The sequence below is a fragment of the Bactrocera tryoni genome, chromosome 4 (genome assembly GCF_016617805.1).
Source record: "Bactrocera tryoni isolate S06 chromosome 4, CSIRO_BtryS06_freeze2, whole genome shotgun sequence".
NCBI classification, from domain to species: Eukaryota; Metazoa; Arthropoda; class Insecta; order Diptera; family Tephritidae; genus Bactrocera; species Bactrocera tryoni.
Window position 1 is genome coordinate 7,494,327 of NC_052502.1, and position 22,166 is coordinate 7,516,492.

Here is a 22,166-nt window from a genome sequence, read left to right on the forward strand (position 1 = left end):
CGCGTGATCTGTCAAAAAAGACTATTGAAAAGGTACTTCTACTTGAATCGCCCGTTAAAAAAGCAAAATCATATGAGATTATCAATTATAGAAATAATAACCATGCTCTGGATTCTACAAAAGTAGAAGCCATTGCTTCTTGTGTACCATTTTGCAGCCATTTTGCACTAGTCTTGAAATGATTAGACTCTCTTTGTTTTCACTGCCGGGTAAATGCGGTTTGCATACATATTTACAAATATATGTTTGTATCCACAATATCGCTGGTGCTGGTCGCGTGAGCTAGGCTTGTAGCGTGCAGTCCAAAGCGTTTAGTCGAGTTTCTGCAGCGGTTCCAATTGCATGGAAGCCGGTGATCGAGTGCGTTCAGTAGTGGCAAGCGCAACAAGAGACTTGCAATCGTAACGCTGTAACGATCGTGCGACTAACAGCGAACGCGACTGCCAGTCTAGTGGTAGTTTCATTGGTTGGGCGCTTTAGGGGGTCGCAATACTTAGCTAATTAATGAGCCGAAGGGTCTCCGGCATGCATTATTGAATTAGTAATGCAAATATCTAGAAATATACATCATATTTTGTGTTTTTAGTTAGAATATCATTGGTAATTTATAAAGTTAAATGGAGATGTGAAGAACTGTAAAGTTTTTGTTTCGAATTGTCGTGCAATTGTGAAAAGTGTTATATTCGAAGTAGAACATGTGATAATTACATTTGCATTTCTAATTGTTTGATTACCTACTGTGAAGCTGTGAAGTAATTTGGCACGGATTGCAAACTGCATTTTGAACCAGCGCGTGAGACGTGCGGTTCATTTAAAGAACAAGTCTCGCATATACCATTAACAAACATACATATGTACATACATACGAAAATGTATTTGTACTCCAATCAAAAGTGATATGCTTTAGAGGAATGCGTGTGGTTGAGTTGCGGTTTACAAACGATTTTATGAAACTTAATTTTTTGGAAAATATTTTTTTAATTTTTTCAAGTAATAATTTCTTTATAAAACTCCAAATATGGCAAGTTACTTACATATATGAGTTTCTCCTTTTATTTTTTATGTGTTAATTGAGAAGTGAATCGTCCTATTTGTTTTACGTCTTTGTCGAATAGTAATGGAAGAATTTTTCGACGTCGCCACAGATTCTGTGGTTCGCGCCTAATCTTGAAAGCGTTGAAGTCTTTAGCAAAACTTTTTGTTAGCCAATATTTTTGTCTTCCATCAAACTCGCGAGTCTCGCGGTCAAAAAGTCACAACACATATTTATAATACCTCAAATTCTCTCTTTTTATTAAAAAAAGAAAAACGCTCAATAGATATTATTAAATAGCGCTAATGACTTAGTACCGATTTTGAATATCTTTTAGTCTCGATACAAAAATGTTTAGGTTTATAAGAGGAACTCGTTCAAGCTAACCTACACCAACCTAGTATGGTTATGTTCAATGTTCATTGAAGTTTTTCAGTGCTCGGATTTGCGGTATGTACCGCATCGGTATCGGGAAGGTAAAGGAACTATTGGACAGCGACAATTTTTTCGGAAAATAAGTGTTAAAACCGATTTTATTAAACAAAACCTAAATTGCTTACCATTCTTCGAACCAAAGCGAAAGTTCAACCAATCCTTATAAAGTCAGGTATACGTCGATCAACCATCAAAAGGGAGTTTCTCTTCCCAGGCTGTTGGTAATTTTTCATGAGGGGAATTTTTTACGTGGCGGGTCCCTAACCCTGCGCACAACCCTTAGGAGGATGGTTCGCCTTTTCTTCAATTCGCGTTCAAACGGATGTTCTTTGGCTGTCCAGAGAATACTTGGTCTAAGACCGGCAGTTGTGAGTTGCTTGAGCCATATGTAAAAGAATCGTTTCTGGCCTCTCCCAAATGAATGGCAATCAGAGAACTTTCCTCATTTGCTTGAACTTTTACACATGATTCCATCCTCCTTTTACACATGATTCCATCCAGTAAAGAAGAAGATATACGTCGATAGCCAAGCTGTAATGAAGGCAATAATCATTCCATGGCATTTCGCCATAGAGCTTCCTTCCGAAACATGGAGGCAGTAGATGTGGCGGCTGCCAGGAAGCGGATCAAATAGCTGATGGGATTGCCAAAAGTGCCATCAGTTTGATCACAATGAAATTTATGTTTTATGTAGAACTCGTCTTAGATTTATAGGTTTAAGGGACAAGATGAAATATCAAAATTAGATATAAAGTCGCTATAAAAGTTCGAATAAAGCGTTAACGTACTGTTTGACGTTGTTCTTTACTAAGAACAAGTGGGTCTATGTATGGCATGGCAGCTGGCCAACATAACTTCTTCTAATCAAACAATTTTTCACAGACATATTTTCTCCAACTTTTAATTATTTTTTGCTACTTTTGCTATTACCCAGTGACTGGTTTAATAGGAAACACTGAAAGGTTTCATTTTCTAAAGTGTGCCTTGTGTAAATATTTGTTATGAAGTGGTTGGCATTAAGCACTAAAATCCAAGGAACTAAAGTTCACTCAGTAACTGAGTATCGATCAGTAACTGCCGTAAACTGATTCTAAAACGTACCCAAACTGATTTTTACTCGAATATCTTAAAAATAGGGCAGTGAAATCTTAGTCAAGCGTGGTGAAATTTAATGTGTGCTAATTAAACGCTAAAAACCTGCATGTTGTAAAGGATTATGTGTCTAATTAACATAAAAAACATTGAGAGCACATACATATAACTAATTCTAGTAATAGTTTATAAATGATATACTCAAACAACGAATCGAAATATAATTAAACTTTAAAATGGCCATAATAAGCGAGTTCCTGCAGTTGACCATTGTTGTGTTCTTCCTAGTTGCCATAGCACAGACAGTTGAAGAAAGGTAAGCAACTCACTAATTTAAGGATTAATTAGAAATTTATTTTTTTCGTCTATAAAACAATTGTTTGTTGGTGCAGGATACTTCCCAATACAATTAAGAAGGTTATAGCTAAGCGTCGCTCACTAAGTAATTTTCATTTTCTAAAGTAATTTCGTTTTATCTTTGCAATTTAAACACGATTTTTTATTGTGGAAAATATTTTATAAAATTAAATATTCTCCATTTTGATCCAATACTTTTCACCATCCTTCGGGCAAGATATTGATTCTACCCTCATAACTCGTTCAAGGGTTTTTTGACGTCCTGATTTGAGGTGAAGGTACTCCCACCCAAAAACTTCTGCAGAGAACGGAAGAAGTAATAGTCCGAAGGTGTCAAGTCTGGAGAATGCGCAGGGTGTGATAACACATTCAAGTTCGTTATGTCATCACATGTACATATGTAAAAGTAACATTGGAGCAACTTGAAAATATGAATCGTCTAGCGATCCGATATGTACTTCGCGTGAAATAATAATAAAATTTTATTCATCACAATGTGGACAAATTCGTACAACAATCCAATGTATGCGTAGGTAGGTAGGTAGGAGTGCAGCCCCATCGGACTCAATTAGCACTTGATGTGCCATTTTGATACACTATTCGTAGAACCTCCTGTACCTGCTATTACGTTTCACCTTCTCTCTCAAACCATTTTGAGGTTTCGATGAAACTACTTATGTCTGATATGCTTTTAGTGGAAATCCATTCAAGGTTTGGTGCTTGATGGATTCCAAGTGTCTTGTGTGGAATGTGTGCTAGAGCTGGGCATTCGCAGAGAAACTGGAAAATTGCTTCCTCGTTCCCTGCTACTCCGCAGCCTCGGCAGATGTCGTTGTAGGGCAGACCCATTTGGGCGCATGTTCCCCAAATGGCCAGTGTCCTGTTGTGGTAGCTGTTACTCTGAAGATGCTTTTTCTTGACCTATTTAATAAGTCATTGGTTCTTTTCCTGTCATATGTTGGCCATAATTGTATAGTTATGACAATGTATGCGTACATACCATAATCAATCTGACTGTTGTAAGGCCGCACACATCATTTCAGCCAAAACAAGCAGATGTATTCGTGATCACGGTGCAATTTCAGTACAAGGTCAACAGATTTATTTCGTGCCATTCAACCGATTTTGTGCAAACTTCGTATAAAGCACTTACTTCAAGTAAATAGTCAGAACAAAGTCCACAGATTTGGTTTGGATAGGTGAGCCCGTTCTTAAGTTATATAACTACAACGAAGCCCAGCAAAATAAATTGTCATTTTGTTAAATTTAAATTGACTTAATTGTAGTTAAAATCTATAATAAATACAAGATATTTAAATTGAAAAAAATAAAATCCATTATTCACCTGGATTATTACATAGGTGTACCGGTATGAAATAAGCCTTGTTTTTTTTTTTTTTTTGTAAAAATAAAACACTAATTTTGAATTGGAAAGTAAAAAGAATTATTCAAAATATTGACCCTTTTCTTTTTACACATTTTGACCACCATATTGGTAACTTTGGAAACCATGTCAGAAATGTTCGCCTTTTGAAGCAAACCAAACAGACACCCAATTTTCAGCCAATGCGTCTCCATCGTTGGAAACAAATTGTAATCAAGTGAATATGGCAGGTGGGGTAGTAGCACCCATCCAAGTACTTTAAATATATCCCCAACCGATTGTGGTTTGTGCGCAGTTGCATTATCGTGGAAAAAAATTAGTTTGCCGTGTCTTCTGACCCATTCTGATCGTTTTTCGGTCAATGCATGGTTCAAATTGCTTCATTTGTTGTCTGTAGCGTTTGGTATTAACAGTTTCCTCAGCTTTTAAAAGCTAATGATGTACCACGTCTTTCTAATACCACCAAACACAGAGCCTTCTTACCGAATCGATCTGTTTTTCCAATCGATGTTGATGGTTGTCCCGGATGTTTAAGCCATGATTTTCTGCGTTTAGTATTTCTTAAGGATTGAGTCATGTGTAGAAGTTCACGCAAGTGAGGAAAGTTTTCTGATCGCCACTCACTTGGGAATGGCTAGAAACGATTCTTTTACATATGGCTCAAGCAGCTCACGAATCCCGGTCTTTGACCAAGTATCCTCTGGATAGCCTAAGAACATCCGTTTGAAAGCGAGCTAAAGTGAGAAGGGGAACATCCTCTCCGCAGGATTGTGAGCTGGGTCCCAAAGGCACGTAAAAAACGCACCCAATGAAAAAGAACAACAATCCTGGGATGAGTGACACTCCCTTTGATGACGAACATGGCAAACAAATTAAGGACTATGATTTGGGGGCATGCACCTGGAATGTCCGGTCCTTTAATAGAGAAGGTGCCGCTGCCCAGCTGGTTGATGTCCTCGTTAGGTTAAGGCTGACATCACCGCCGTCCAAGAAATGCGATGGACGGGACAAGGACTGAGACTAGTAGGTTCTTGTGGCATTTACTACAGTGACCATAGAAAGGAGCGCAGGTTTGGTGTGGGATTCGTGGTGGGAGAGAGACTCCTTCGCCGAATACTATAATTCACTCCGGTGGATGAACGTCTAGCCACAATCCGCATCAAAGCGAGGTTCTTCAACATATCGCTGATTTGCGCCCACGCCCCGACCGAAGAGAAGTACGATGTGACCAAAGATGCCTTCTAAGAGCGCTTGGAGCGCACCGCACTACCACGATATCAAAATCGTGCTTGGCGACTTTAACGCCAGGGTGGGCAAAGAAGGTATCTTTGGCGCAACAGTCGGTAAATTCAGCCTCCACAAGGAAACATCCCCAAATAGGTTGAGGCTGATCGACTTCGCCGGGGCTCAAAGGAAACGAGACGCATTTGCAGACAGAAAAAGAAAGAGGCCGAAATGCGTGAGTATGAAGAGCTTGATAAGCTGGTCGACAGGGGTAATGCTCGAAAATTCTGCGAAAAAATGCGGCGGCTAACAGAAGGTTTCAAGACCGGAGCATACTCGATTTCCTAATCGATGACGATGGAGCTATGGTCGAACGAAAGCATACCCAACGATTAGAATTTAAGTGTTCTCTGCCCAATCCACACAAAGGAATCTGCGCAACAACCGCGAGATAAGCCTCCTCAACATCGCAAATAAGGTTTTATCGAGCGTATTGTGTGAAAGATTAAAGCCCACCGTCAACAAACTGATTGGACCTTATCAGTGTGGCTTTAGACCTGGCAAATTAACAACCGACCAGATATTCACCATACGCCAAATCTTGGAAAAGACCCGTGAAAGAAGAATCGACACACACCACCTCTTCGTCGATTTCAAAGCTGCTTTCGACAGCACGAAAAGGAGCTGCCTTTATGCCGCGATGTCTGAATTTGGTATCCCCGCGAAACTAATACTAATACCGATGATATTGCTACTTCGGACTGAGTAGGCAATTGAGAAGTAAAGTCCTCTCTTGACAAACAAAAACCAAACTCTATAAGTCACTCATAATTCCAGTCCTGCTATATGGAGCAGAGGCTTGGACGATGACAACAACTGATGAGTCGACGTTGCGAGTTTCGAGCTCTTAAAGTATTTGACGCAGGAACCGCCGGGGTAAGCATAGGAATAGGAAGACCTCCACTCCGTTGGAAGGACCAGACGGAGAAGGACGTGGCTTCGCCTGGAATATAAAATTGGCGCCACGTAGCGAAAAGCAGAAACGACTGGCGCGCTGTTGTTAACTCGGCTATAATCGCGTAAGCGGTGTCTACGCCAACAAAGAAGAAGAAAAAGAGTATTTCTTAATCTTAAAATAAATCCACATCGCCAGTATTATAGTAATTCGATTGCAAAACTGTTTTTTTTTTTGTATTTTTGAAGCAAAATTTCACAAGTGTTTTTCGGTTTTCCATTTGCCTATCATTCAGTTCATGTCGCACCCACTTTCCACACTTTTGGATCATTCGCATAGCTTTCAAAAGCTCTGAAATTGTTTGTTGTGCTGTTTTGACTCAAAGCATCATCTTCATCCAATATTGCTTGCAGTTCTGAGCCTTCAAACTTTTTTGGTGGTTTTCCACGATCTTCATTTCTCACGTCGAAATCATTATCTCTGAACCATTGAAACCATCTTTTGCATGGAGGTTCTGATAGAGCATGATCCCCATATGCCTCGACAAGCATTCGATGTGACTCTGCAGCACTTTTCTTCAAATTGAAAAAAAAAATATAATTAATTAAAAAATTAATGCTTTCCGCAATTTATCACTTTTCGGTACAAAATTTTACATTTTCAACACAATAAAAAAATAGGTTATTGTTTGTTCAATGACTGTAAGACTATGGGTATGTTTAATATCATTCGAAAGAAGATTATCTCTTTGAAATGTAGGCCGCGGCTTCGTCTCAGATGGTCCATCCGTTGAGTCCAATTTTGGATGACTCGTTCGATCATTTCGACTGGTAACTGGTGAATGGCACGAGCGATGTTTTGATCCCAGGCCTGCATCAAAGCGGGATTTTCCGCATAGACTTTGGACTTTACATATCCCCAGAGAGAAAAGTCTAATGGTGTGATATCACACGGTCTTGGTAACCAATCGACCGGTCCGAAACAAAATGAAATTATCTGCTCTCTGAAGTGCTCTCTCTATAAGTGCACTGATTAATGCAATGTGTGGGATGTGGTGCGGTCTTGTTGAAACCAAATGTCGGCGAGATCAAGAGCTTCAATTTTAGGCATCAAATATTCGGCGCAAGAACCGTCACCATTGACGGTTACGTTCTCACCGGCATCATTTTTGAAGAAATGTGGACCGATGATTCCATCACCCTACAATCCACACCAACCCGTGACCAGAAATGGCCTCTTCGCTGAACAAAATTCGGCTCGATGTGAAAAAAAAGGCTATTGAAAAAAGTACCTCTACTTCGATCACCCGTTAAAAGTGGGCTGTTCAATGTTGTAAAAAAATGTGTATAATCCTATGAAATTATTCTTAAACTGTACTTATAATGTCATAGAGTTGATGGATTGTTAGTAGTTTTGGGAAAATACTATTCAATGACGGATGGGAGGGAGAGAATTTATGTATGCCTTAGAATGGATTCACTTATTTCTTAAGCTTAAGTCAACCGTATCTATTACCCAGAATGCATAAGCATTCATAATTTTTATTTGTAATACCATTTCAGCGCCAAATGGATCTGCACCTCAACAGATTTGTGTGTCGTCGATTCGGCGGCAAATATCGCCGATGCCAAGCGCTTCGAGAGCCAGAACGATTGTCGCCTCTCATGCGGCAGATATGGCGCTATCTGGCCCATGCCCACCGGCGACTGCAACTTATCCAACGAGCGCGTGCGTTTCGATCCGTGGAAGGTTCGTTTCAATGTGGTGGCGCCCGACCCGGCTACGACGCAGTATTTGCGCGAATCGAATCGCATTTTCGTCAGTAATATGCTGAAAGAGTGTCTGCGGAACTGTTCGCTACCGACTAGCAAAGAGGTCTACGTGAAGACTACAGTGAGTTCGAATAGTTTGGTGTTGGACTGGGGCACGAATGAAACTTATCAGCTGAGTCTGCGAACAACAGGTGGGGCCGACGCATAACGGTACAGAATAAATTCAATGATTAACGTTTTTTTTTTTTATTGGAACTAGAAATGGCCACATTTGTCGATGTCAAAGCACAAACAGTTTACGGCGCCAGGCATGCGCTGGAAACCCTGAGCAATCTCATAACGGGCAGCAAAGAGTAGGTTTGACTTACGATTATATTTACTTCCATTTCATGTACTATAGTTGTTGTTGTGCTTGCATTGAAAATAGAAATGGTCTGCTGTTGGTGAAAGCTGCTCGGGTGCGCGACGGACCCATTTACCCGCATCGTGGCTTGCTGCTGGACACCGCTCGCAATTTTATGCCTTTGCGGGTGATCAGTCGCGTTTTGGACGGTATGGCAGCCTCGAAGATGAATGTGCTGCACTGGCATGTGGTCGATTCGCAGAGCTTTCCACTGGAAATCACGAGGGTTCCCGAATTACAGCAGTAAGTATTCGAATGATGGAGGAATGGTTGATGAGTGTTAGTAATAATGAAAGAAGTGAAAAATTAAAGAAAAGTTGTACAACATTAGTTGAATCCGAATGGCATTTGCATTAACTCTAGTAACTATTTAACCACATTTCACCACTAGGTTTGGCGCCTACGGACCCGATTTGGTTTACAGCCGCGTCGACACTCAAAACATGGTGCGCTACGCGCGCCTGCGCGGCATACGCATTATTATCGAAATTGATGGGCCCTCACATGCTGGAAATGGTTGGCAGTGGGGTCCCATGTCGGGGCTGGGCAACATGGCGGTATGTGTCAATCAACAGCCTTGGCGTTCGTATTGCATTGAGCCGCCGTGTGGACAATTGAATCCACTTAACGAGAATATGTACGGCATAATGAAGGAGATTTACGAAGATCTCGCCGAGGTGAATGCACCCGAAGAGACAATTCATATGGGTGGCGATGAGGTGTTTATACCCTGCTGGAATCGCACAGACGAGATTACGCGACGCATGCGCGACACGGGTTATGATTTGAGTTTACGCAGCTTTTACAAGCTGTGGGCAGAATTTCATCAGAAAAACTTGGACTCGTGGGATAATGTAACGCAGCGACAGTACGCACGTAACCCCATACCCAAATCGGTGATACTGTGGTCGAGTCATTTGACAGACCCCGATATTATAGTCGAGCACCTGCCCAAAGAGCGTTACATCATACAAACGTGGGTGGAATCGGATAAAACACTGAATAACGACTTGCTGCTAAAGGGCTATCGAATTATAGTGTCTACGAAGGATGCCTGGTACTTGGATCATGGTTTTTGGGGACGCACGGAATACCACAATTGGAAGAAGGTTTATGATAATCGCATGGAAGTGCATCCGCTCGTGTTGGGCGGTGAAGTGTGCATGTGGAGTGAGTTTGTGGATCAAAGTTCCGTTGGTAAGTGTGGTAAAAATGAAGATAATTGATGTAGCAGTAAAAATACATATTTTTGTAACAGAGGCACGCATATGGCCACGCGCTGGTGCTGCCGCTGAACGATTGTGGGCGAATCCGAAACTATCGAGCTTGCTGGTGCAGACGCGGTTCTTACGCTATCGCGAACGTCTTTTGTCGCGTGGCATTAAGCCCGACGCCGTCATACCGAAGTGGTGTGTGCTGAACGAGGGACAGTGTTTGTAGATATTTATTCAAATTTATACAATAAAAGTGTAAAATACTAAAATATTGCTTGTAGTTTTGTTTAAGTTTTGCACTACATAGGAAACCCTGCACATATATTTTGCTAGCTATTTACTATTTATTAATACATATGTATATAAATCTGGACATACTTTGTTAGCTTAGTTTGTTATGTAGCCTTGGTCAATGGCATGCTTGAAAATCTGTGCAATGCGTTCGCGTTTGTTTTGCTCTTTGAATGGCTTAATGTCCCAGACATCGGTGAGCACTGCATCCTCTTTCATGTCATCCAAATCGGCCACTTCGTCGTCCTCGATCAATGACATTGGCAATGACTCAATGCCCATGCCGCAACCGAAACGCGCGAAACGGCGCAATTCTTCTTGGAAGGCTTCCCAACTGAAGACCGTTGTCGGATCAGCACCGAAATCGGCGATCAACGCACAAGCGCTCTGGTGATACTCCTAAAAGCGTTACGATGAAGAAGTTTACTAGTCAACACAAAAAAAAAAAAATTCTTAAAAATTACCTTCAACAGCTGTTCGTAGTGAGATTCTCGTAGGGCCTCACTTGTGCAAGAGTAGATAAAGAATGATATATCCACGGCGATAGAAGCGCGACGTGCTAATTGGAAATCTATGATAATGATAGCCTCTGGATGCTTGTCCTTGGAGTAACGGGTCAAAAAGTTTGGTGTCCAGCAATCGCCATGACCAATAGCCGCGAGTGGTGCTGATTTTTTGTGTGATAAATGTAAAAGAAATCTCAAAAGTCAAGTGCAAGTGTACTTACAATCCGTCGAAACAAGTTTGATAAGATCATCATACAGCGGTGTAGGTTGCAAAAACTTCTTAGCTATGGTTTCGTATTCCGTGCCGGAATAAGTTTTTTCCACCGCATCCTTAGCAACATTGCAGGCCAAACCGAGGAAACCGATATACCATGAACGCTTGGCTTCATTATAGTAAGTTTCCTTATAAAAAAAAAAAAAATTCATAAAAAAACTAGGGATAATATATTTAGCGACTCACCTCCAAACCCTTTGCCGCCGCTTCAAAATTTTCGGGTTCTAAGGCACGGAATGCTAATGAAATACCATGGAAACGTCCCAATGTGCGCATTGTCAAAATGGCATCTTCCAGCGATATGTAATCTTGCCTATTAGGCGCATTATAACCACGGTAACTGACGTTTTCCAATGCAATGAAATCATTTTGACCATCACAGTGCGAAGCAAAACATTTTGGGTATTCTGTGAATGGATTGGCAGGCTTATGACGTGCCTGAAAATCTTCCCAAGCAGGCACCACTTTTGTGTAGAAATTTATTTCATTTCGGAAGAAATCCGCTGAGTGAAAGACTTTCCGGCGCGCAACATTATCCGGCATGCCTTTACAAATCAGATGCACTTCGACTGTTGAGCTGGAATAAAAACTTTGGTTACTTTTACTTCATTTAATTTTATAACTGAAAGCAATTACCCATCAGTTTCATTTACGCCGTAGACGGCAAGTCGATACACTCTACTCAGATAGGAGTCGCCTTTCTTGAAACCTTCGCCGAATTTATAGGAAGTGTGCTTAGTGCCACCGGCTTTCTGGATGATCTCATCCAACGTTTTTTCAGTGAACTTGCTTGAAATTTCCGATAGACTCATGATTATTTAATAACTGTAAATTAAAAATATTTAATAAATTAGTAGAAGTTGCTCCAGCCGCACTTGAAACTAATTGTGATCACTTCGAGCTATTGTTACACACTACAGCGTCTAGTTGATTTATCAACAATATATAAATAAATGCATGTGAATACATTCAAAACATGCGAAATAGCAAATAGTTTCTAGTATGAATGTTTCAGATATATGTAGATACATACATAAATTTATTGCTTTGCCGGCGACACTTGTAATTCTGAGCATACGTGGGGTTTTCTGATACGTTAAAATTATCTCCCGCTTCTACTTAATACTTCTACTTAATACCTTTATATATTTTTAGGTATGCGTTTATGCAACATAGAAATGACGCCTTTCGGAACTATTTTTATACGTGCAAGGAAGAGATAAACTTTGATAAGACACAATTTTTCTAAAATTAGAAGTGGAGAAGTGCCACCTACAATCAAACACATACGTGTTCTTTTCGCTAAGTTTAATAGGAAGATTAGTATAAATGTTCTCACAATAACGTTGGAAAAACAGCGCACCTATAGCTTTATGGCAATGTTGCAAATAAATTAGCAAAAGAATTTATGCAAGAAACCAGCAAAACAACCAGCTGATAAATAACAGTTTTCCGGTTTTGCTGCATTCCAAAAACTTCGTAAAGGACGGTTTATCCAGAAGATTATGGTTGTATGGCGCGTAGGAATTACAAATTGTCAGTGATATACATAAACCTATACATGGGAAATTTTTAATAGCCCTCATATCTAAAATAGACACTTCATACAAATTGACTTGGACGTCACTCAAACGCTCATTTAAAGTAAAATCAAATAATGCAACAGCAAAGTAAACACTTGTTTTTTTACACCAACACAAACAATTTATAGTATATATTTACTTTGTATGATATAATTGATATATATTTGGAATGAATACTTCTGATTAAACAATTCAAGTAAGTGTTCATATGTATTAGCTATTAAAGAATTGTTGATTAATTAAGACTAGCTAAACTTTCTTGTCAACTATCTGCTGTCATTATATACACACATAAATATAACAGTGTTGTATTTAATTCATTCATAAAGGTAGCAGAAAACTATACATGAGCTATGGCAAGCCTGCATCTAGCGTTAAAAAGATGCCGGTACAGCTGATAACGTAAGTTAACGCGCAACAAGTTAACGTTTTGTTTTGGTATTCTTTTGCCGAAAAATTCTGACAGTTTTGATAATGAAAACTAATTTAGCAAAACAAAACAAAACAACGAATTAATATGTGCAAGTAGCTGAACAAAGTTGTGTACGGAATCCGAAAAAGGAGATTTGCACATAAAAGTTAAAAAAGAAGTAAAAAGTAATATAGTAGTACGTGAAAATATGTGAATAACTCTACAATACACATTGTAGAGTAATTTGTATTCGAAATAATAAATGAAAAGATTCAAAGTTCCATAGTAGTCATGAATCGGTACACAGTGAGTGCGCTTATAGGCGAAGGATCCTTTGGGCGGGTCTACAAAGCCATACGAAAAGAGGATGCACAAGTCGTAGCCATAAAGGTTATATCCAAGGTAAGTAAGTTATATATTATAACAACAACTGTAAACAAAGTGCGCAGTACGAAATTAAAAATATTTATGTATGTTGATACAGCGCGGTCGCAGTAGTCGGGAGCTGAAAAATTTGCGACGAGAATGTGAAATACAAGCGCATCTAAAGCATACGAATGTCATTGAAATGCTGGAATCGTTCGAGACGAAAAACGATCTGATTGTCGTCACTGAATTTGCGCTCATAGACCTGCATCGCTACCTGGCGCGCAGTGGCGCTTTACCAGAGGAAAAGGCACAGCGTCTCATTTGCCATTTAGTATCGGCACTTTACTATCTGCATTCCAATCGCATACTGCACCGCGATCTCAAACCGCAGAACGTGTTGCTCAATGAGGATTTACATGCAAAATTGTGTGATTTCGGTTTGGCGCGCAACATGACCATGGGTACGCATGTGCTGACTTCCATCAAAGGCACACCCTTATATATGGCGCCAGAGTTGCTGGCTGAGCGACCATATGACCATCAGGCTGACCTGTGGTCTTTGGGCTGTATATCGTATGAGTGCTTGGCCGGTGCGCCGCCTTTCTGTACTACGTCTATTTTGCATTTGGTGAAATTGATTAAACACGAAGAGGTTAAATGGCCAAGCTTCTTAAGTAGCGATTGCCGCTCATTTTTGCAGGTAAGTTTTTAATGCAAATGAAAGAAAATAGTATGAAAATTGATAATAATTTCATGAGTGTACAGGGATTGTTGGAAAAGGACCCATCGTTACGCATATCTTGGACACAAATACTTTGTCATCCATTTGTAGAAGGCAAACTCTTCATCGCCGGCATCAAAGCGAATAATTCGCCATTTACTAACCCACAAAAACAAAAAAACTCAAAAACTTCACGCTCACAAAGGTAGTAAAACAACTACATATTTTATACTTATTTTTGATTTATAATTGAAAGTAGTTCCAGCTCGAAAACAGAGGAGCTCTCGGAACGTATTGCTTCCATGAATCTCGCAAACACTTCGCATTGCACAAACGACAATCTGACGTCATCACGTGACAGTATTAACGCTATACCCCCTAGTGATATTGAGAATCTCGAAACGGATGTTGAAGAGAACACCCTTACTGTGCCATTCGCTGATCAATCCTTCCGAGATGCAACCGAACTGAAAACTCTCAATGGCGACATTCTTGTGCCCCACTTCAATATTGTAACGGAGGCAGCTGTGGCGGCGCCTGCAATCAATTCACAAACTTGCTTCGTCAGCGGCAACAACAACATGATACTCAACCACATGAATGACAATTTTATTTATACGGAAAACACAAACACCTCGCCACCACAGCAAATGCAACAGTCGCAACAAAAGTCTCCCTCCGATAATGCCAAGTTGCAAGACACTTCGCCAAATACGAATGCGAATGTGAAAGTAGCGCGCAGCAAGGATTTGGAAAAGCGCAAACTCAGCCAGAATTTAGACAATTTCTCACTGCGCTTAGGACAGACTTTGGATGTGGAAGCGCAGCGCAAAACCAATGAACGCAGAGAGAAAGATAAAGACAGAGACAGAGAGAAGGAGCAAAAGTGCAGCAAGAGCATGGCGCAATCTGCCGATGAAAAGCGCAGCACCGAGTAAGTGACTCAACACACGAGCCTAAACTGTTATCTTATAGATTAACATGTACATTTTTAGAAATTCACCACCATGTCTGCTGCCTGGTTGGGACTCCTGCGATGAGTCACAGAGCCCACCTATTGAAAATGATGAGTGGCTGGCCTTTTTGAATCGCACAATGCAGGAAGTGTTAGACGGTGAATTGGATTCCTTGAAGCAGCACAATTTGGTATGTCTCATAGAAACTAAATGCCGAAAATTCAAAATTTTTAAAGCGAAACTCATATTACATTAGGTGAGCATCATAGTGGCGCCACTGCGCAATTCAAAGGCCATACCGAAAGTGGTGGACAGCGTAGCTCAACTATTATCGCTGCCATTTGTAGCCGATGAGTCACCCTGTGTTATTGAGCTCATACAAAATGTAAATAGAAGAGAAATTCTGTCGCAAATAATTACAATAACAAAAACCGTTAATTTCCGAACGCCTTGCAGGTTTACATCGACGTAAAGCTCGTGCCCAATCTCATGTATGCTTCCAAATTGTTGATTTGCCATAAGGGCACCGGCGATTCGAGCGCCTCCTTGACACAGCCGCACGGCGGGCGTGCCGTGCGCGCCATGGAGGAACTGAATAACGAGGAAATATGCACCACATCGCGTCTCTATGAGCTCATCTGCCACTTGGTGCACTTGAAGCTGCAGTTCCTAACGCAATTCTGCGATGCAGTGGCCATACTGGCGGCAAACGAACTGCTCATCAACCTGCTGCAGCATGGTTAGCGGTGGAAATAATGCAATAGTAATACGCAGCTTCTAAACAACCGCTTTATTTACAGATTTTAAGAACGCCAATGCGGTGCGCATCTCGAACTGCATTTTGGGCCTGTTGATATGCGTGCTGCGCGAGTTGCCGGAAAATGCGGACTTGGTGGAGCGCGTCATATTCAGCGGCAACTTGAATTTAGTAGCGCTTTTCAGCAATAGCGATGATTTGCTGCGCATGCGCATGTGCATGCTCTTCCGCTTGTTGGCGCGTTTCAGTCTGCGCGGCCTGCAGGGTGTTTGGTGCGCGGAGCTTAAGAAAGCAATCGAACATTTGGCCGATGACGTCAACTTGGAAGTGCGTGAGGTGAGGCATTAATGATATTTTGTGCTTCATTTCGTTGTAATTACACATTTCTTTAAACAGATTGCCGAGAGCACATTGGAGGAACTAAGACATTTCACTTTCTATGCATAAAGGTGTCCAAAAGCACACAATAATGCTACAAACATGACAGCTACACTGGCAGCACAATGAGATTAATACCGTTAAGTTACTACTTTTTGCTAGTATTTACTTTTTATATACATTTTTTTTATTATAAAAAAACTCTTTTTTATATTTTTGTAACTCAATCCAAGTCAAATGTACGAAATCACATTTCATTTTTTACATTTTGTGTACGTTCCACTGGACGGTTTCGACTAAATAAACTATTTTGAAAATACTCCAACAATTCGTCTAAGTATGAGCCCAGCCGATCAAAGCTAAATAGGTAATCCGCATTGCAGTCCTCCTGGTACATTTCGTTCAACTTGGATATGTCCTTTTCAGAGAGACCTTTGCGTTGACTCAAAGACGCATATGGATCCTAAGGGATTGGAAAGTAAAAACACAGCTATAAAGCTAGTACCAGCAAAGCTCCGTTCCTCTTACCAGCGGCTCAATGGTCGGCTTGCCGTTCTTCGTGAACGCCTTCGAACTGTAGTGCATGACACTCTGATAATCGTACTCCACGCCGAAGTTGGTGATGTGTGTGCGTGCGTATTTGTTGAAGTTGTGCGCATGCCCGTCGAGTATGTTCTCCCAGTTGATCTTCACGTACTCGTCGCGTTCCGTCGAGCTTTGCTGGTGATAGAAGCCGAGCGCGTGCAGCAGTTCGTGCACGATGACGCCATGCGAGACGCAGCGCGGCGTATTGAGGTTAAGTACCTGCGTTTTAGTAACGGATGTGCATATCATTATTTTTTTGGGGTGTGTGTGTGTGTGTGTGTGTGCAAACCTGTCCGCCTTGTCGGCGTCCCACGCTAGACCAGCAGCCGGTGTAGTTGCCTTTAATGATTATCCAATTGGTGTCGCCTTTTTTGTAAGGTCGAAATCGGATGCAAGTCTTCTCGTGATACTCTTTGAAGGCCTCCAAAATCGTCATCATTTGCGTTTGGTCTGTGGTAGAGTAGGAAAGAAAAAGAGTACTTTAAAATCTCTTAGGTAACTATTGAGAATTACACAGTTATAAAAGTTAAAGTTGGCGAAAACCAAAGGCAGTGGACTTTGTGCTTTGCAAAGTGTGACTGATTTTATGAAAAAAGAATCTGAAATCTAAAATTTCGGAATTATTTTGAATAGATATGTCCGAAAAATATTAAAAAGAAATATCCCAGCTCTACTACAACACACCACCATTGCAAGACTCATAATGGGTTTTCCAGAACCATTGTGGTCGGACACTTAATGTGTATGTATATGAACCTAGATGTCGATACGGCCTACTATCCGTTGATACCCGTAGACATAGCTTTATCCTTACTTTCTTTAGGCTTAAAAATGTGCACGCGAAAGCTCAGAGCTCGCGTTTTTGTAAACTTGGCTATGAATAATACACCAATAAAGAGAGTCAATTGAATTTTATGAAGAGTCCCTGATATACTCATCTGTTTCGTTCTCAAAGTTTTAGGGTGTTTATTCCCCGTATTTAGATTCTTCTTTTATTGGATATAAATGTGCCTCTGTTAGTAAACTATTTTATGAAGTTTCTATAAGATTTTCTGTAAAATTTTTGAAAGTTGCAGGTAAACTTATCATGAGGTAGAAATAATGGTGACTTTTAACTCAGAAATTAAAGATTTTAATAAAAATATATAAAAATGTTTGTGTTTACTTTTGACTATTGCGAAGAATCATTAAATTTTATACTTATTTTGCACGAATATCAATGCAAGAACACAGGAACCCACTCTTATTACAAAATGAACATTCAGGTTTGTTGCTTAAGTCTTTTGTCTTGAATGCAAGGGCGCATGTATGTATGTACCACAATTCGCTGGAATTCTATTGCACACCGGTGAATAATTAGCTTAATTAAGATTATCGACACCCTGCACTACTTATCAAATTTACTTTTTTTAAAAAACCATATTTTTTGGGCTTATTTTATTTAATTAATTTTAATTTTTTTTTTTAATTTTATTTTTTTTGTTTAATTATTAATTTATTTATTTTTTTAATTTTTTTAAATTCTAAATTTTTTGTTTTATTTTTTGAATTTAATTTATTTTTGAATAAATTTTTTAATTTAATTTTTTTTAAGTACAGCTTTTTAATATATGTATTTTTATTTTTTGTTTTTTAATTTAACCATTTTAATTTGAATTTTTTTTTAATTCTTTTAAATACCATTTTTTTTGTTTAATTTTTTGAATTTAATTTTTTTTAAATAAATTAAAACTTTTTTTAAGTACAGTGTTTTAATTTAGTTTCCTTTTATTTTTATTTTGTAATTAATTTTTTTTATTTCAACTTTTTTAATCCAGTTTTTATTTTTTTTTAATTATTTATTTATTTTTTTATTATTTTTTTTAAATTTTTTAAATACTAAATTTTTGTTTTATTTTTGAATTTAATTCATTTCAAATAAATTTTTAATTTAATTTTTTAAGTACGGTTTTTTGTTTTATGTTTTGAATTTATATTTTTAAATAAATTTTTTAATTTAATTTTTTTTAAGTACAGTTTTTTAATATATTTTTATTTTTTGTTTTTTAATTTAACTATTTTAATTTTTATTTTTTTTTTAATTCGTTTAAATACTAGTTTTTGTTTAATTTTTTGAATTTAATTTTTTTTAAATAAATTATCCTTTTATTTTTATTTTTTAATTAATTTTTTTAATTCAACTTTTTAATCAGTTTTTATTTTTTTAATTATTTATTTATTTTTTATTAATTTTTTCTAATTTTTTTAAATACTAAATTTTTTTTTATTTTTGAATTTAATTCATTTAAATAAATTTTTAATTTAATTTTTTAAGTACGGTTTTTGTTTTATGTTTTGAATTTATATTTTTAAATAATTTTTTTTTTTATTTAATTTTTTTTAAGTACAGTTTTTTAATATATTTTTATTTTTTGTTTTTTAATTTAACTATTTTAATTTTTATTTTTTTTTTAATTCGTTTAAATACTAGTTTTTGTTTAATTTTTTGAATTTAATTTTTTTTAAATAAATTATCCTTTTATTTTTATTTTTTAATTAATTTTTTTAATTCAACTTTTTAAATCCATTTTTTTTTTTTTTTTTAATTAATTAATTTTTTTTTATTAATTTTTTAACATTTTTAAATACATTAAATTTTTTTGTTTTATTTTTTTGAATTTAATTTATTTTTAATTTAATTTTTTTAAGTACAATGTCTTTTAATATATTTTTATTTTTTGTTTTTTTAATTTAACTATTTTAATATTTATTTTTTTTTTAATTCTTTTAATTACTATTTTTATGTTTGTTTAATTTTTTGAATTTAATTTTTTTTAAATAATTTTAAAAATTTTTTTAAGTGCAGTTTTTTAATTTGTTTTCCTTTTATTTTTATTTTTTAATTATTTTTTTTTTAATTAAACTGTTTGAATCTATTAGATCTGAATTTAGATTTTTTAAAATTTTTTTAAACATTAAATGTTTTTTTAATTTATTTTTTTTAAATACTATTTTTTTAATGTAAAATTTTTTAAGTACAGTTTTTTAATTTACTTTGTTTTTACTTTTCATTAATTTTTTTTATTTCTTTAAGTTCAGTTATTTAATTAATATTGTTTTTATATTTATATCTTAATAAATTTTTTTTTATTTTTTTTTAATTTATTAATTTTCTTTTTTAATTAATTTTATTTTTATTTTTTAATTTAACTTTTGTTATTTTTTATTTACTTTTTTTATTAATAATTTCTTTTTAATACTTGTTTTTAATTACTTTTTTTTAATTTATTAATTTTTTTAATAATTTTATTTATTTATTCATTTATCTTTTTTTATTTTTTTTTATACAATATTTTTTATTACTTGGTTTTTACTTTAATTTTTTAATACTGTTTTTTAATTAATTTTTTTATAATTTTTAATACTAATTTTTTTTTTTTTGAGTTTAATTTTAGTAAATACAGTTTTTAATTAATAATGCTTTTATTTTTATTTCTTCTTGTTTTTTTGTTTTTTTAATTTAATTTTAATAACTTATTTATTTTATTCTTTTAATTAAGTTTTTTTTATTGATTATTTCACGTGTTAATTTGAATTTTTCAATTTTTGGGATTTCTCGAATACTAAGTTTTTTTCTGTTAAATTTTTCTGCCACTTCAATTCACCACAAATTCTTCATTTGTCCCATACTCACTGAAATCGTTGCTGTCGATGTAAAATGGCACCGTCGCGTCGGGCCATGTGAACTTCTCCTTCAGTAAACCGTTACGCAACCACTCGCGGTGCAGCATAATATCGCCCTCGAAAAGGCCACAATGCTCCCAGAGATTCGTATCATCATCCTCGGACCAAAACTCGAAGGCCGCGTCTGCGCAAAACAAAAAACAAAATCTAATTTTCATTCATTCAACACGTTTGCGTATAAAAAAATTATTATTATTGATTTTTTGCAATTATTATTCATTTTGTATATTTTGTATGGCTTGAAATAGTTACCACATACTGTTGTGACGCCGCAGCATTTGCATATTGGCACTCCAGCGTGGCGGTGGCGGCACCGCCGGCCGAAATGCGCTCAGCGCCTGCGCCCCGTGCCGATGTGTGGCGAGGTAAGCGCCGAATAAAGCAATTATTAAATAATATTTTCGCATTTTCAATAAAAACTCTCTTCTTTTACTGCGCTTTTAACTGTACTAAATCACTGGCTGAGTTCGCGAGTTGGAAAGCGAGTTACACGGCTGCCCTCGCCGATTGACAAATCTATTGTGTGGCACTTTGATGGAGTGCGGCTCGCGTTACCGCATTGAAGAAGGTAAAGAAACGCCCACAATTGCGCCGCTGGCCTTTTATAGCTTTAATTCGCCGAGTCGATAATAATAAGTAATGAATTTTCAATTTCACACAACAACAATGACATTGCGCTCATACATACATACACACATAGATATATGTGTATATGTGTGTGCATCCCACGAAAGCAGTGACTGAATTACCTTAACTGATTCCATTAATCGCAATCGAGCATTTTATGCGCGCCCCGCCGCTGGTGAATTGAGAATTGTTGGATTTCAATGAATTCTCTTCGGTTATTTGCATTCGGCAATCAATTGTGGAAATTGGATTTTGAGGTTATCAAATGTGGACGCGTGTTGCATACGAAATGCCTCGCTTGACTTGGGCGTTCGCTTAGGAGAATGCCAAGTGCCTTATGAAAGTAATTAAAAGCATTAGTGGGTGTTTGGTTGTTATTGTTTGAAAGCGTAATAAATTAATGGAAATTAAAAGTAAAATTTAATGAATGAAAAATGAAAATTTTTGCTATATGAGGGCATTGCGATAAGTGAGCAGCTTGTGGTAGCTGAAAATGAATTTTCATTGAACACCAGACGAAACGTTAACTTCGGCTACACTGAGGCTATAACACCCTACAGAGTTGCATTTATTAGTTTTCAATTGCCTTCTTTACTGGCGTAGACACCTCTTACGCGCTTATAGCCGAGTTAACAACAGCGCGCCAGTCGTTTCTTCTTTTCGCTGTTTGGCGCCAATTGGATATTCCAAGCGAAGCCAGGTCCTTTTCCACCTCGTCCTGCTTACTGACTGGAGGTCTTCCTCTTCTTCTGCTTCCTCCGTCCGGTACTGCGACGAATACTTTCAGAGCTGAAGTGTTTTCGTCCATTCGGACAACATGACCTAGCCAGCGTAGCCGACTCATCAGATGTTGTGATCCCCCATTAGCTGGACGGGGAGGATGAGTGACTTGTAGAGTTTGGTGTTTGTTCGTCGAGAGAGGACTTTGCTTCTCAATGGCCTACTCAGTCCGAAGTAGCACTTGTTGGCAAGAGTTATTCTGCGTTGGATTTCCAGGCTGACATTGTTGGTGGAGTTGATACTGGTTCCAAAATAAATAGAATTATCTACGAATTCGAAGTTATGACTGTCAACAGTGACGTGAGAGTCTAGTCACGAGTGCAACGACTGTTTGT

General features: G+C 37.5%; 4 protein-coding genes across 9 annotated transcripts; 2 read left to right on the plus strand and 2 right to left on the minus strand.

The window, feature by feature from the left end:
* The first annotated feature begins 321 nt into the window (after positions 1-321).
* LOC120774269 (chitooligosaccharidolytic beta-N-acetylglucosaminidase) lies at positions 322-10,140 on the plus strand. Of its 4 annotated transcripts, none has more exons than XM_040103747.1 (7): positions 322-600; positions 2,605-2,876; positions 8,043-8,443; positions 8,512-8,605; positions 8,680-8,898; positions 9,047-9,852; positions 9,914-10,140. In XM_040103747.1, the coding sequence occupies exons 2-7, from the start codon at positions 2,797-2,799 to the stop codon at positions 10,093-10,095; spliced, it is 1,782 nt and encodes a 593-aa protein (XP_039959681.1). In that variant the 5' UTR covers positions 322-600; positions 2,605-2,796; the 3' UTR covers positions 10,096-10,140. The 4 variants fall into 4 exon arrangements, with proteins under 4 accessions (XP_039959681.1, XP_039959682.1, XP_039959683.1 ...); XM_040103748.1 differs by having other exon boundaries at positions 322-541; XM_040103749.1 differs by having other exon boundaries at positions 322-466.
* Positions 10,141-10,147: 7 nt separating this feature from the next.
* On the minus strand, positions 10,148-12,761 carry LOC120774270. 2 transcript variants are annotated; one of them, XM_040103752.1, is made up of 6 exons: positions 12,663-12,761; positions 11,577-11,765; positions 11,127-11,517; positions 10,888-11,068; positions 10,625-10,827; positions 10,148-10,559 (listed from the first exon to the last, which is right to left on the minus strand). In XM_040103752.1, the coding sequence occupies exons 2-6, from the start codon at positions 11,750-11,752 to the stop codon at positions 10,257-10,259; spliced, it is 1,254 nt and encodes a 417-aa protein (XP_039959686.1). In that variant the 5' UTR covers positions 11,753-11,765; positions 12,663-12,761; the 3' UTR covers positions 10,148-10,256. The 2 variants fall into 2 exon arrangements, with proteins under 2 accessions (XP_039959686.1, XP_039959685.1); XM_040103751.1 differs by lacking the exon at positions 12,663-12,761 and having other exon boundaries at positions 11,577-11,865.
* Positions 12,762-12,993: 232 nt separating this feature from the next.
* Positions 12,994-16,441, plus strand: LOC120775312 (serine/threonine-protein kinase fused). Of its 2 annotated transcripts, none has more exons than XM_040105448.1 (9): positions 12,994-13,337; positions 13,420-14,004; positions 14,070-14,230; positions 14,291-14,959; positions 15,021-15,171; positions 15,238-15,366; positions 15,438-15,720; positions 15,782-16,074; positions 16,135-16,441. In XM_040105448.1, the coding sequence occupies exons 1-9, from the start codon at positions 13,227-13,229 to the stop codon at positions 16,183-16,185; spliced, it is 2,433 nt and encodes an 810-aa protein (XP_039961382.1). In that variant the 5' UTR covers positions 12,994-13,226; the 3' UTR covers positions 16,186-16,441. The 2 variants fall into 2 exon arrangements, with proteins under 2 accessions (XP_039961382.1, XP_039961381.1); XM_040105447.1 differs by having other exon boundaries at positions 12,995-13,337; positions 14,285-14,959.
* LOC120775313 (zinc metalloproteinase nas-13) lies at positions 16,326-20,878 on the minus strand. The gene is made up of 5 exons (XM_040105449.1): positions 20,684-20,878; positions 20,375-20,548; positions 16,991-17,151; positions 16,645-16,920; positions 16,326-16,579 (listed from the first exon to the last, which is right to left on the minus strand). Exons 1-5 carry the CDS (start codon positions 20,829-20,831, stop codon positions 16,364-16,366), a joined length of 975 nt encoding a protein of 324 aa, XP_039961383.1. The 5' UTR covers positions 20,832-20,878; the 3' UTR covers positions 16,326-16,363.
* Positions 20,879-22,166: the final 1,288 nt, after the last annotated feature.